Genomic DNA, 14,084 nt, shown 5'->3' with positions numbered 1-14,084 from the left:
AAACAAAAAAGCTTTAGCAAACAAAAGAAAAAAAATAAACACAAAAATTCGAGTCATGGGTGGGTAATATAGGCAAATAAGATAAACATGTACTTATTTCTCATGTTTAACTTTTTTTTCTCTTTTCCTCATTTGTTTTTGTTATTCCTTTTTTAACCCTCATAATCTAGTAGGTCCCACTTTATTATACATGGGTCTGGATTTGGGCTGATAGAACATGGGCTTTAGGTTTGGATTGGGCTGCTTTAGCAAAGATTGACCTCAACACTTGAGCTTCTGAAAGTGAAACAAAGTGGGCAGGCCTGGGCCACAGCATCACATTCTGTACATAAACACAAGTGTCGACACGGCAGCAACACTGATGAGGCAACTCGCTTCCGACACGCTTTACAACTCGGCCCAGTCAACACAGCAACTCGGTCCGGGTCAATGTATGCTGACTCAGCATCCTCCGCCACCACACCATCAACCCCATTACTGCTACCCCACTGATCATCTCTATCCACGCTACACCCACCGCCGCCGCCGCCGCCGCCCATCATAGCCTGCTGCAGCTGCGCTTGCAGGGTCGCCGCCGTGGCCTCTTGCGCCCTCGCTCTCGCTTGCCACACTTGCGCCTCCGCACTTAACTGCGCCGCCCGAGCCTCTAACTCCGCGTTTCGCCTAACTGCCTTCTCCACTTCCACCTCCTTCTCCCTCAGCCTCCTCGCCACCGCCTCCTCCGTCGCCACCAGCAGCTCCCTATATTGCCTTTGTCTCTTCTGTGACAATTCTCTCCTCAACTGCTCTCCCTAAACAACATAAAATTGCTCTACAATTAGAATAAACAAGTCCCATAAATATCCCGAATGACATATAACAATGCTCGAATAAAATTTACATTTGGATGGTGTCTATTTTAGTTAGTAAAATATATACTAGATTTAGTTTAGTACCTGGACTTGGATGAAATGGTGAATTTCATCGCGCTGTTGTTTAATCTGAGAGGCAAAGTCATCTGACAAAATCGATAACGAAACTGATGATTGAGGAGACAAAGAAGTTTGTTGCTGCTGATGAGAATTATAATGTTGCTGGTGTTGCAAATGATGATGTTGTTGTTGTTGTTGTTGTTGATGTTGATGTTGATCACCGAAGGCTAAGCGAAGGCCAGTAGAGACAACAACGTTGTTTGGATTGTTCTGCGGAGTGTGTAGCTGAGAGAGATCAATCATCTGAGATTGTTGTTGTTGTTGTTGTTGTTGCTGCAATGTTACTGAAATCAACGCGTTGCTTCCATTCATCGTTGTTGTACCCATGGTTTCTCGTCCTCGCTTTCGCGAGTTATTCGTTGTGACTGAGGAAAAATCATGTAAAAAAGAAGATTTTAGATTGATCGATTTGATATATTTGATTTGGAGATGAATTGATTTGATTGCAATACGTAATGAAAAATGAAGAAAAATTGATTACCTCCGGGGTTGAATAGTATATGCGGGTGATCAAACAATGCTATTCCTCCACCGCCGCCACCGCCGCCACCATCACCGCCGCTTACTCGGCCGGGTTGGTTCTTTCCTTCTTGTATGGTTCTGCATGAAAGAGAGAGTAATTCAATCATTCAATCCTCGTCTAGACAATAGAAAATTCAAGAACGGGAGAGATTGAGAGAGAGAGTGAAAGAGATGAATGCAAACCTGTTGAGAAGAAGAACGTTTGATGGGTATTGAGCTTGAACAGCCATTATCTATAGAACAATAAGAAAAAAATGGTGTGATTGTGCAAAAATGGAAGATATTTGAATGTGGAGCGAGTAAGAGAGAGATTTGTATATATGGATGGATTTTTGTGGGGTGATACAATTTAGGTAATATATATCATTAATGATACACGAAGAGTTGAGAATTGGATGAGAATGACGAGTACGAATTAGGATCCTCTCCTAATTAATGCTAACACGCATAAATAACATGAAAGAGAAGCAAGAAAGAGGATGCCTCTCCAACCTCAACCTAAAGAGGCGTAATCTTCAATGCCAATGCTTAAAAAAAAAAAAAAAAACAAAACAAAACACCAAGAAAATGAATGGAATGAGAGAAGCCTCAAGCTTTTCTCTGTGCTCTATAATGGTACGACACTATTACTCAACATTTTTTACTGACTTTTATTTTTCCTCTCCTTTTATCCTTCTTTGAAATTGCCTCCTCTTTGGAATATTGCTTGCTTTTGCTTTGTGCATATACAACAAGGAGAGAGATAGGGAGAGAGATTGAGAGAGATGCGGTTGAAGAGAATCAGTCCAAGAAAGAGAGAGAGAGAGAGAGAGAGAGAGGGAGAGAGAGCACCCTTTAATGGCCTTACTGTGTTGTGTTTTCTCTCTGCCTTTGCTTTTCTTTTTATTTCCTTTCTTTTCTCTTCTTGTTTCGCGTGAGTTTGGCCTTTTCTTTAAAAGATGGAGAAGTCTCGTGTTTCTTATTAACTCACTCTCTCCTACTGTTTCTAATCTTTTTGTTGTTTATTAATTACCCATTTAATTAATCACTTGTTTTAAGGAAAAAAAAAACAAAAAGCAAGAAACATTTTTTTTATTTATTGCTTTGAATTATGTTGAAAACAACAATAAATATAATAAAATCTTTTACAACAGTTTGAACTTTTTGATAACGTAATAAATTTTATGGTATCAGATTCTACATTATCAAACTTGTTTGATTATAGTATCGTTGTCACTTATTTAAAATATTTGAATTCATGTTTAACTATTTAAACATTTAATGAGATGATAACTTTAACAATCAAATTTCATTTGTACTTGTGGAGAATTTCTCTCTAACTGTTTAAATATTTGAACGAGATGACAATGTAATAAAATAGATATACGTATGCATACACATAAGCAAATGTATATATCAATGAGGTGAGGTGGGGGTGTTGAAGTTGGGTTGGGTGTTGTTGTTGGGCGTGCAGAAGGTCTCTGCCGTTACCGCTGCCGCTGGGATTGTTTGTATATGGCCCATGCTCGTCAGCTTTCTCTTCTCTTTCTATAAATATGTGCTTGTAATTATACAGTCAGAAAAAAAAAAAAAAAAAATTCTTAATCTTTTGTGCACATATGTCTTTATCTTTTCATTTTTTTAGTGTATTGGGTACACAAATTATCTTGGTAGATGGAGAAAGTAATTAAGTGGGAAGATATATTGTCCCTCTATGCATAGGAAAAAGAGGATCTAATTCTTACTTTCATTTATTTTTGCTACGGTGAAAAGAAGATGTGATCCATACCCTAATTTGAAGATGCCTACTCTAGTTGATAAGCTAGGTTATGCCAAATTATCTTGACTATTAATTTTTTTTGGTTCCAACAAATAGGTTAATGCTTAGCATTACTTCATGAGAAAGAAAATGAACTAAGATTTTGACAACATCATCCCCCAAAACCTCCTTATTTTCTCCATAGTTTGTTTGTTAATAAAAAGGGTAATTCAATATATAAAACCCTTATTATGTACAATTTTGAAGAATAGTAGTACTCATAAAAAATATTTAAAAAATTGGAACGAAATTGAGTAGGCAGCAAAAATGATAATCAACATATCAACGTTATTTTTATAAAGTATTCACGGTTTTACTTAATTTTCAAGATTTAAACATTTAAATAACTATTCTCAACTCAAATCAACTAAACTAATTCCTTATCTTAGAATGTAAAGAAGAGATCAAAATAATTCCGACCTAATTGCGTGGTTATTGGTTGAGGTGTCTTCTCCATCTCACAAATTTAGTGTTTGATCAAAATTTTTCCTTGACTTTATCAAATGACTTAACCTTTTTTAACCCTTTGTGTTGAAAGAATGAATATGGACATTTTCAAAAATTGTTAGCCGTTTTCTTTGGAATCAAACTTTTCAGAACGACTAAAAGGTCTTGGCAAATTATCAAGCACCATCGTTTTGTTGGGTGGTCATAAGAGTGTAGCTTGGAATCAGACGATATAAGGCTATCAATACCATTGCTGATAATATAGTTTAGAATCTTGACTTTTTTGACTACCATGTGGCGATAATACAACCATATTGCCTCATGCATAATGCATCTTTTACTGCATCTTTTATATATCTTCACTCAGGTTGGAATTAGTTAGATAGTTAATTTATTTGGGGTCAATTCTGATAAATTTTAATTTGGACTTGACAAACTTGGATTATAGTTGTCCCTAGAGGTATAGTCTAGTAGTAATGAGGGTAAAATTATTTTTGTGAGATTATAAGTTCGACACTCATCACTCCTTTAGAATTCTGTCCTTGACGGACTTGGAGCATATATATAGTGGGTAAAAAAATCGTTCATGTGAGGTTGCGTGTTCGATACTCGTCATTGCTTTAGAATTCTGCCCTTGATAGACTTGAAGCATGTATAGGAACGCACTGCTACACCTAGGGGTGTGATAGTTAGTGGTCGAACTCTGACAACTGAATTTTTACGTCATCCAAAAAAAAAATTCAATTGTATCTCTTTCGAAAGAGTTATATATCTCGGGATCTAACAGCCTTAATATTTTTTTTTCTCAGGATCTAACACCTTAGGGTTTTTTTATTTTATTTATAAGGAAAGTCTAAAGGCCGTAGAACACATATATTTAACTAACGAGAATCAAATTCACAATTTCTTATATATAGAGCGAGTAATTTACAATTGAACCAAAACCCGAGCGACTAACACCCTTAATATTAGTCTAAAAAACTTGTCAAAAAAATTCCCTGTCATTAAAAATATAAATAAAATAGTTATATATCTTGCTAATGGTTGTCAACAATGTGAAATCTCCACCATGTGTTCTTATTAAGCTCAATCTTGACAATTATGTGACTTTTGTTTCAACGCATTTGTCCATCTACCGCGCTTTCATTCTAAGACCTGCCACCTTCAAATTGTCCATTTAATCAAGCCAAAACTATCGGTCAAAATAACAAATAAGTGTAAATAATAATGTATGGGGTCGGACAATATCATAACTTTTAGTGCTCTAATGACTTAGCCAAACTTGTGAATAAATAATTTGTAAAAATATCAGGATCTAAAACATGTGAATCCCAAATATTAAGGAAAACAAGATTTTAAGAACAACCTTAATTACGATCAAAAGTTTGAATGTGTGATAAGATTTCTGAACAAAACATGCGTTGAGTTTTTTGTGAGGTTTAGGCTCCGTTTGTTTGCCGTAAAATAACTTGCTTGTGTAAAATATTTTCCGTCGAAAGTGTTTTTCCTGGAAAATAAAATATTTTACAGGGCTCTGTTTGTTTGCCGTAAAATAACTTGTTGGAGGAAAATATTTTACTGAAAAATAGAATACTGAAAAATATTTTCTGATGTTTGGATGTGCCGTAAGTTTTGTAAAATGTTTTCTTTTCCCAAAGGACATGAAAACATTTTATATAATTTTGTACTAGCCGTAATTGTTGACCGGAAAATATTTTACGGTTGACCAATTTTCCGGTGTTACCAAACACCGTAAAATTAAGAAAAAGCAGCCGCAATTTTTGACCGGAAAACATTTTACGGTTAACCAATTTTCCAGTGTTACCAAACACCGTAAAATCCGGAAAATGTTTTCCGGAAAAATATTTTACAGCAAACAAACGGAGCCTTATATGTCATTATAGATATGACGATTTCAAGTATTAATTACATTTGATTTAATATTATTTTTTGTGATTAATCGAGCCTAAAAATTGCAACATAAATTTAACCCTACTAAAATTTCCGCATAAACAAATAGTATAAAACATTTTTAATCCTTGTACTACTCTTCATTACATGAAAGATTAGTATATATATATATATATATATATATATATATATATGAAACGAATTCTCATCTATTTTCAATTGTTAGCCAATCCTACACACCTTATGTTTCTAAAAAAAAAATTAAGAACCAGGAATTAGGTTTTCAAAACTATACAAGGTCTGACGACATATATATTTTGAACATAGAATAGGAAATCATATTTTATGGTTAATTAAACCACAATCAAAATGAAAAAAAAAAAACCTCACTTTTATTCTTCTATTATATTGCTTTCATCGTATTAATATCAAAATTTGTGGAACTTAGTTCACCATGACAAGTTAAGTAAATCCTTTATGTTAATAGTAAATATGTGGATAGTTTAACAAATAGAAACCTCATTGTTGTCATATATGTGTAGACTGATGTAAATGAACTTGATTGTACATCACGTTTTTGATTAGTTGGGATGAAATGATTACTAGTCGAGCAAAAAAAAAAGTTGAGTAAACCCTTTTTTTCTATCCCATTGATTTGATTTTAGTTATCATTTTAAAATATGACTCCTTGGTAAAAGAATATGGATTCTTTTTTTCTATTTTTCATTGAGATTTGATGGTGAAAAAATATTTTGCGCTAAAAAATAATAGTCTTTTAATGTATGTGGGGACATTTCTAGACGTAGACTTAATGAGCAAGGGTAATATCAGAAACTCAGAGATGGTGATGAGATAATGCATGATGAAATGTGGAGGAAAAATGGGTGAATCTTTCACAAGAAAGTTCAGTTGGTTTTGGTAATCTTCCCCAAAACCAAGAATGATATTTACTTTATAATTAATGGAGGTGACAAAGAAAGAGAGGAGCCACCAAAAAAGATCGAGAAAGAGGGGAAAAAAGAAAGAGACTAGAAAAAATGTGAAAGAGAGTGCTTGGAATGGCATCACGCAATTTGTCTATTGCTTTGGTCCACGAGGGTCGGCTTGCTCTCCCTCGAAAGTAATACAATCCTGCACGGCAATATATATGACTCCGAGTGAAAGATACTTCGTAATATTATAATGTTATAATTGTAATTTAATAATTATAAATTTTTTTATATTAATTCATCATAATTGTATTAATTATTTATAATAATTAGATTTCGTTCATATTATCATAATATTACAAGTAAATTCATGAGATCTCTTTCTTTTTTAAGTTAAAATCGTAATTTAAACTTATAATTTTTCAATACAATAAATCGCAACCCAAGGACATTTCACTTTCATTTATGCTCACGAATTTTGCCTACTTGATGTACATGTGGGCACACACATTTCCCACCCAACTCATAAATCATTGTTTTCTTCTCCCTCTTAAGACACCCTTTCCTTTTCTACCGTTCAACATTGCACTCGTTTATTTGTGCGTTTCTTCTTTAATAAAACTAGCATGCTTTTTGCTTGTACACATAAAAGAGAATCAATTTCCATAGATCGATTGTAAGTTGTAGTTATCAACTTACAAGTGATCCTTGTGGTAATAATGTTATTTATAACACTTTCATACTCATATCAACATTTAAATTTAAACAAATAATTTTATTAAAAAAAATATAATTCAAATTAATTAGACAAAAGTCTCCTCGACGGTGTGACCTATACTTATTCAGGAATATAAAACAGAAAGGCTTATGTATGGTGTACTGTTTTTATGTGGTTCCTTCGGGGATTTTCAAGACTTGATGGTTGAATAGTAAAATCCGGGTCAGGATAGCAGACCTAATTAAATGAGTTGTAAAATAAGGTGAATATAAAAACTAATTATCAATTATCACACAATCGAGACTTAAACCAAATCGTTAAGCAATAGAAAATAATTAGAGAAAATCGAGGTGATTCAGAAAGAAAAAAAAAACGCACACACACACACACACACATGCATAGTGCATGTATATCCAACCTTATAATTCGTGCGTGCATATATAAATTTCCATTCAAAAGCATTTGTTTCCTTATAATAGATAGAAGGAACCATGTACAATCTTATAGGTAATGGATCGGCTCATAATATTATGAGTTATAAACAAGATTCAACGATTATAAATTATTAATATAATTATAATCAAATAATGTGAACACTTCACAAGAGTTAATTAAATCTCGTTTATAATTTGACCCAAAAAAAATTAATTTATAATATTATGATGTTATTAAAAGATTATTGATTCTCAATTACTCGTAGATTTAAGAGACCACCTTAGCTTGTAAAGCATTAATGTATCATGACACGCATAACCAGCCGGGTCAACTGCTTTCTGCATTAACAGGCTTTCAGCCACCTCGCTGTATTCTTTTGTTATTCTCCAGATGCTCTTGGAATTCCCTTTTGGTTTTGTCTATTTGAAGCTATTGTAACATTAAATTAAAGTTTTAACATTTCATTTTCCTGACTATTGACGATACGAGCCGTCTATCAAATTTGGATCTTCTCGTAACTTTACTCTTAATTTTCCTTATAATGTAACATAATTTTATGATCAAGATTGCATGTATGCGTTTATGAGAATGCCGAAGTATTTTTAACATTAAATTGACAATACGAGTATTTTAATCGAATTTGAATTTTTTCATAATGTTATTATTAATCTTCCTTATAATGTAACATAATTTTACGAACAAGATTGCATGTATGCATTTATGAGAATGCCGAAGTTTTTTTAATATTCATTTGCGTGAGCATTGACAATACGAGTAACCTAATGAATTTGGATCCCCTCGTAATGTTTTCATTACTCTTTCTTATAACGTAATATAATGTTATGATCAAGATTGCATGAATGCATTTATGAGAATGCACGGAAGTTTTTTTTTTGCTTTGTTTTGTTTTTTTCTTCTTACCCCTTACCTCCACCAGCCTTCAACCCCATGAAATTTGAACCTTAATCCTTTAATTGTGATGAAAACTAGCCCACTACTCGACTACTCTGGATATCGAATGCACGAAAGTTTTGCATGTGTAGGTGGCTAAATTTCAATCGGTTAACTCAAGTTGGAACTTTGAATTTGCATGCTTAAATACACCAAACTCTTTCATGGATTGAAGTCTCAAACTAAGTTAAGAAACGTTCAAGCCAACTATATTTTTGGCCAATATGATAAGTTTCAAAACAGTGAGCTATTTTCTAGGTGTTTAAAATCTTCTCCTCTTTATCGCCTTGTGGAAGGTAAATAACAATGCCTAGGCTATAGGCATGAAACAGGGTTTTGATTTTTTTTGTGAGCTATGACCACTAATAGTACTCCACAAATCTTAATAATGAAAGCGTTCTTGATTGGAGAAATTAAAGTTGAATTTGTTGGAGATATTAAATTAATCAAATATGTAATATTTAAAAGTTTAAATTTTTCTAAGTTGTCACCTATGTATTACGGTATCAGATTTTTATTAATAGTTAAAATTGTCATGGTTTCAAGCCTTGTCACAATCAGTTATAGCTCAAAATCTATTATACGTGAAAGAATATTTTGTATACTTTTTAATAGTTTAAAATTTTAAATCAAATGACCATTTATCAAAACTTTGAAGCTATGGATAGATAAATATAGTATAGATTAGTGGATTATAGTTTTTATTTTTTTCCCTAAAACTTTCTTTTCTATTTTCTTTTCTTTTGAAAACCATACTTTTTTTTTGTTAATTTCTTAAAGGGACTGAAAGTGAAACGTAAAGAAAATCATCATTTCCAAGAAGTATCATGAAATCATGCGCATTTCCTTGGGTTGAAGACACAGCCACTTTACTTAACCCATTTCTTTAATCCTAATCCAACCATTCTCCATCCATTTGCTTGACCTATACTCACTCTCAAACTTCAATTGATCATATTTTCTAGGGTTTTCTTTAAATATCTCCAAACACTTCTTCTTTAGATTCAATGAAGACTTAAATTATACAATATATATTAAACGATATTACATGTAAGAACTGATTTTATAATATCTTACAATTACGACGAGAAATATATCACTAAATCAAAAACCTGATGGTTTTCCTAACATTTATTTTCTTTCATTTTCCTCTGATCTATAACATGGGGCACAACTCTCATTGCTAGCTACCTCCACTACTTTCTCTACTGTCTACCCACTTCCTATATGCTTTCCTCACACAAAAAGTATTCTCAACCATACTTAATGTTCATATAACAACAGTTGGGAGATATATACTTTCCTTCTACCTTTCTTCATGAAATAATTCTGTTTTATTTCTCCCCTAGTGAATGATTAAAACTATTTCTAGACTTGAACTCCTGATATGTTACAAATTTAGATTCTCTTGTAATACTAATTGTCTTTTATTGTAATGAGAGAGATTTAAAATATTAATTATTTAACCTAACAATGATAAAGTTATGATGATAAATAAATAAATAAAATCCGTTATATACACCTAAAAACTCACAACATCATTAAAGCAAACGATTAAATAAATACGAATGTCATACCTTTTCACATAATAACTTTAAATTTGTATTATCATTATCGCTTTATTACCTTTAAATCAAACAATCAATGATCTAAGTTTCTCTTATATTCAAATCCCTTTGTTATACACCCGAAAATTCACAACTCCCTATATCTATAATCCTAGTTGACTAAAGATTATAAAGCCTATGGAGGATTTGGTGAAATATAAAAACTTTGTCCACCCAAAGTGGGGAAGAGAAAAGGGAAAGGTGGAAAATATATGTCCATTACCTTGACATGACCAACCGAATAAATTTTCGTACGAAATGCCAGCAAAGAAGAAACACCCAGAAAAGAAAAAATAAAACTCACATGGAATGGTCAGAAATCATAGATGAAAGTGGTGCAACTAATCTTTCAACTTATAAGAATAATAATTTATAATGACATAAGCAAAGCAAATTAAATAGTTAATATTACTATATCTCATCTAATCTTTCATGGATCTAATGTGAGCTAACAAGTGATCATAATGGAGTATTAGTGATGGGAAGCATTTCTTTGTGGACAACCTAATGAACATTTACCTAAAACTACTCCCAATTAAGCTTCAGTCAGCTTTTGCTTTATAGGTGTGCTATATACGTAGCAGTTGAATCATCACATCCATCCAATATGCCCTTTATCCCCAAATATATGCAAGGGGTAGAAAAAAAAGTTTGATGATTTTGCACGATATGCAATATATATGGCTGAAAAGGCAGATACAAGAAGTTGGCAAGCTAGATCATGCCTTTTCCGAACGGATTATATGCTTTCGAGATTTGAATTTTGATGTGAGTTTAAAGAATTTTTTAAAAATAATCCGTATCATCAAAAAAGAAAAAAGAAGTTGACTAAGTTAGGGCGGTGGTTTTTGGGCTATTATTTACTGTTAGGACTTGTGTAATTATAGCAATTATTTTATATAGTACGCAGGGACAGAGGCACACTTAGGCTAGGGTGTGCATGTCTACTTCTCACTTAGTAAGGGATATTTTGATAATTTTTCATTTAATTTTTTTTTTTTTTTTAAGAGATAGCCTGCATGTCAATCACCGTAATACACACCTGGATTTTGGGAGCCTGACTCTACCACCAATAATACGCAATGTCATAGCATGGACATTTAATACAAATCAATTTTTTTTTTTTACTCAATCAGTAAATGGACTATTTATTGCAATAAACCCAAAAAATTATACAGGAGTATATATGCTCCCTAATAAAAAATATAGTGAAAGGAATTTATAAAAGAATGTAATCATTAATATTCCATACTTTACAAATACTAATATTAATAACTGTACGTCAATTCTCTTGTGTTTGCTAAAAGATTCAATAAAATGATGCGAATATGGCATATATTTAAAGACGAATAAGATGAAATAACTATGAGAGTGACTTGTGATCTGCTGCTAATTTGATTATTCGTCCATGTGAGCCAAGACTTGATTTGAGAGTTGAAAAATAAAAAAGAGAAGATAAAAATATGCCAAAATGAGGGATCTGTCTTGGCACCCAAATCTAAGGTGTTTGAGCAGTCCATTGTCCCACCACACCTTCTTTTGTGCTCCCTAAGGTGTTAGAGCTTTAATTTATCCCATGTCCCCATGCCATCTTAAAAATATATTGGTCATATGCATAATTAAATCACAGAATTATATATGTCACTAAGAGCTCTGATTTGGGCTGATAATTAAGGCTCTCCTCAATAATTATTTGTCATCACTTCTTTAAAGGAAATTAAATATGACCTTTGAACAATACAAATTTCAAAGATAAAAAAATGGTGAAACAATTCAGCCAACAAAGATTAAACACACGCTCAATACCTATAAATTAGTTTAAAGTATGGTAGGAGTTTTTGTCATAGCACCTACAATAGTTCAATTTGTATAGTTTGGGAGATTGTCTAATGTTTCCCAATCCATGTGAGTTTGCTTTTTCCACCTTTTGTATAGATCTTGAAACTTGATAGTATCACTTGTTTATTTAGTAAAAAAGATTAAACGCACGGAAGAGTTAAATCTAGCGGTGAAGCGCTTAGGATTGGGCAAAAAATTCACTTGCGTCTCTAATTTAAATTAGTGAGAAAATTAATCTTCTTGGTCCAACCTCAATTGGCCTTGTATTTGACTATCCTAAATTGTTCATCTTCTAGATAGGGTCATATATGTGGTAGAATTTGGATTCTTCTCAAGAAGAATTATCCGTTGTAAAAAGAAAAAAATTAAATATTTTCATTGAGACACTCATAATGAGAGTTTATCAAAAAGAAGAGATGTTGTTGCAATATTCACGTATACTATATCTCATTCATTAACTGTTCAAAAAAAAATATATCTCATTCATTAATGAAAAGAGAACGTGTCCAAATGTACCATTCATATTTTGACTAAAATTGAATGACAAAAATAGGTGAATAGACACCTAAAAACTAGTTCAGAAATAAAGAAAAGAGAGAGGGGTAGAGATTTTATTAATGAAAATGTCAGCAGAGGAAGGTGAGGGGGTGTTTAATAATTTAAAGAAACCATGCAAGTACTTTGGCATCTCTTGTGAATGAATAATGATAATGCATGCCAGAGTCATAACAATAGCAGCTACCAGCAGACAAGAAAGAACCTCCTCAGATAGGATAACGATGAGAGACGGATTCAAAATTTATATTTAATAAAAATTAAAATTATATAATTTAATATTTATATATGAATAATATTTTTTAATAGAAGCTAATCAATGTTTCGGGTTAAAAATACTTTATAAATACATATATTTTTAATAAATAAAACTATAATTTAGTTTTTAATAATTTCACTTTCGAGATGAATGAAAACTGCAGCGGGGGTGGCCCAAATATAGGTCCGCCTGTGGAAAGGGTGAAGCAACATGGTCATCACAGTGTGTGGGAGTTGGGTGGGGGGTCGACGTCGTCTTTGTAAGTTTTTGCTGCGAAAGAATCAAAAGCTTTCACTGCAACTCCTGACCCTCAAATTCATTGTGGTCACACCACCTTTGGAACCACCAAAAGGGCCCATCATGGAACTTGCTTTTATTTTTTACTAATCTTGTTTGAGTTGATCAGACACGTTCGTAATCATTGCCACCCATGACTAAGCTTTGTGTGTCTGGTACATGTCAATGCATCTACATACACATAAAAACAATAATCATTTATTTTGTCATGGTAGAAGTAAATAAAGAAAGAGTTGTCACTACCTGACCTCGAGAATATTTAAAATTATTTTAGAAAATGTTATTTGTTACAATATTTAAAATTATTTTAAAAAATATTTAAAATAATTGTATATGATTTCGTTATAAATTTTTTACTGTAATATTGTTTTGTAAATGATAAGCAATAGTCTAAAAAAACTATTGCAATTAAACATATTTTATAATCGTTACGGAAAGTAATATTATGAGTAATTATTAACAAAAAAGTGATAAAAATTAACCCTCGTAATAAGACATCTATAGCAATTATTTTTTTTTTTTTCATATTTCAATTGGAGTGTTGCAAAAAAATTAAAATGTTATAATGCATCATGTGTTAGGATCCTTCAATGCACCATCAGATTTTGTAGCGTTTTTGGTAAATTTAATGTGATCATGACTAAAATGAGATGAAAGATTAGATTATCATTTTTCACGTAAATACTCAACAAATTCTTCAAAGAATACTAGTTAACGATTTTAGGGGGGCGTTTGGTTCATGAAATCTTACAGAATTCTCAGAAATGTAAAGTTTGAAATATGTTATTTTCATGTTTGGTTCACGAATAAAAAAATATTTTTGAGAATCTCACATTCTTCAGAAT

At 32.3% G+C, this 14,084-nt stretch overlaps 1 protein-coding gene across 1 annotated transcript; it reads right to left on the bottom strand.

The window, feature by feature from the left end:
* Positions 1–245: 245 nt before the first annotated feature.
* On the bottom strand, positions 246–2,996 carry LOC128071137 (uncharacterized). Its single transcript, XM_052664103.1, has 5 exons — positions 2,964–2,996; positions 1,677–1,726; positions 1,453–1,571; positions 936–1,336; positions 246–791 (listed from the first exon to the last, which is right to left on the bottom strand). The coding sequence occupies exons 1-5, from the start codon at positions 2,994–2,996 to the stop codon at positions 246–248; spliced, it is 1,149 nt and encodes a 382-aa protein (XP_052520063.1).
* Positions 2,997–14,084: the final 11,088 nt, after the last annotated feature.

The sequence above is a fragment of the Budorcas taxicolor genome, unplaced genomic scaffold (assembly GCF_023091745.1).
Source record: "Budorcas taxicolor isolate Tak-1 unplaced genomic scaffold, Takin1.1 scaffold1831, whole genome shotgun sequence".
Taxonomy (NCBI): Eukaryota; Metazoa; Chordata; class Mammalia; order Artiodactyla; family Bovidae; genus Budorcas; species Budorcas taxicolor.
This window is presented reverse-complemented; position numbering and strand designations above follow the sequence as displayed.

Coding starts and splice junctions, on each gene's coding strand:
- LOC128071137 (XM_052664103.1), bottom strand. CDS start 2,996: ATGGGCCATATACAAACAATCCCAGCGGCAGCG. Junction 1,337..1,452: donor TATACTATTCAACCCCGGAG/GTAATCAATTTT, acceptor ATTTTTCCTCAG/TCACAACGAATAACTCGCGA. Junction 792..935: donor ACCATTTCATCCAAGTCCAG/GTACTAAACTAA, acceptor TATGTTGTTTAG/GGAGAGCAGTTGAGGAGAGA.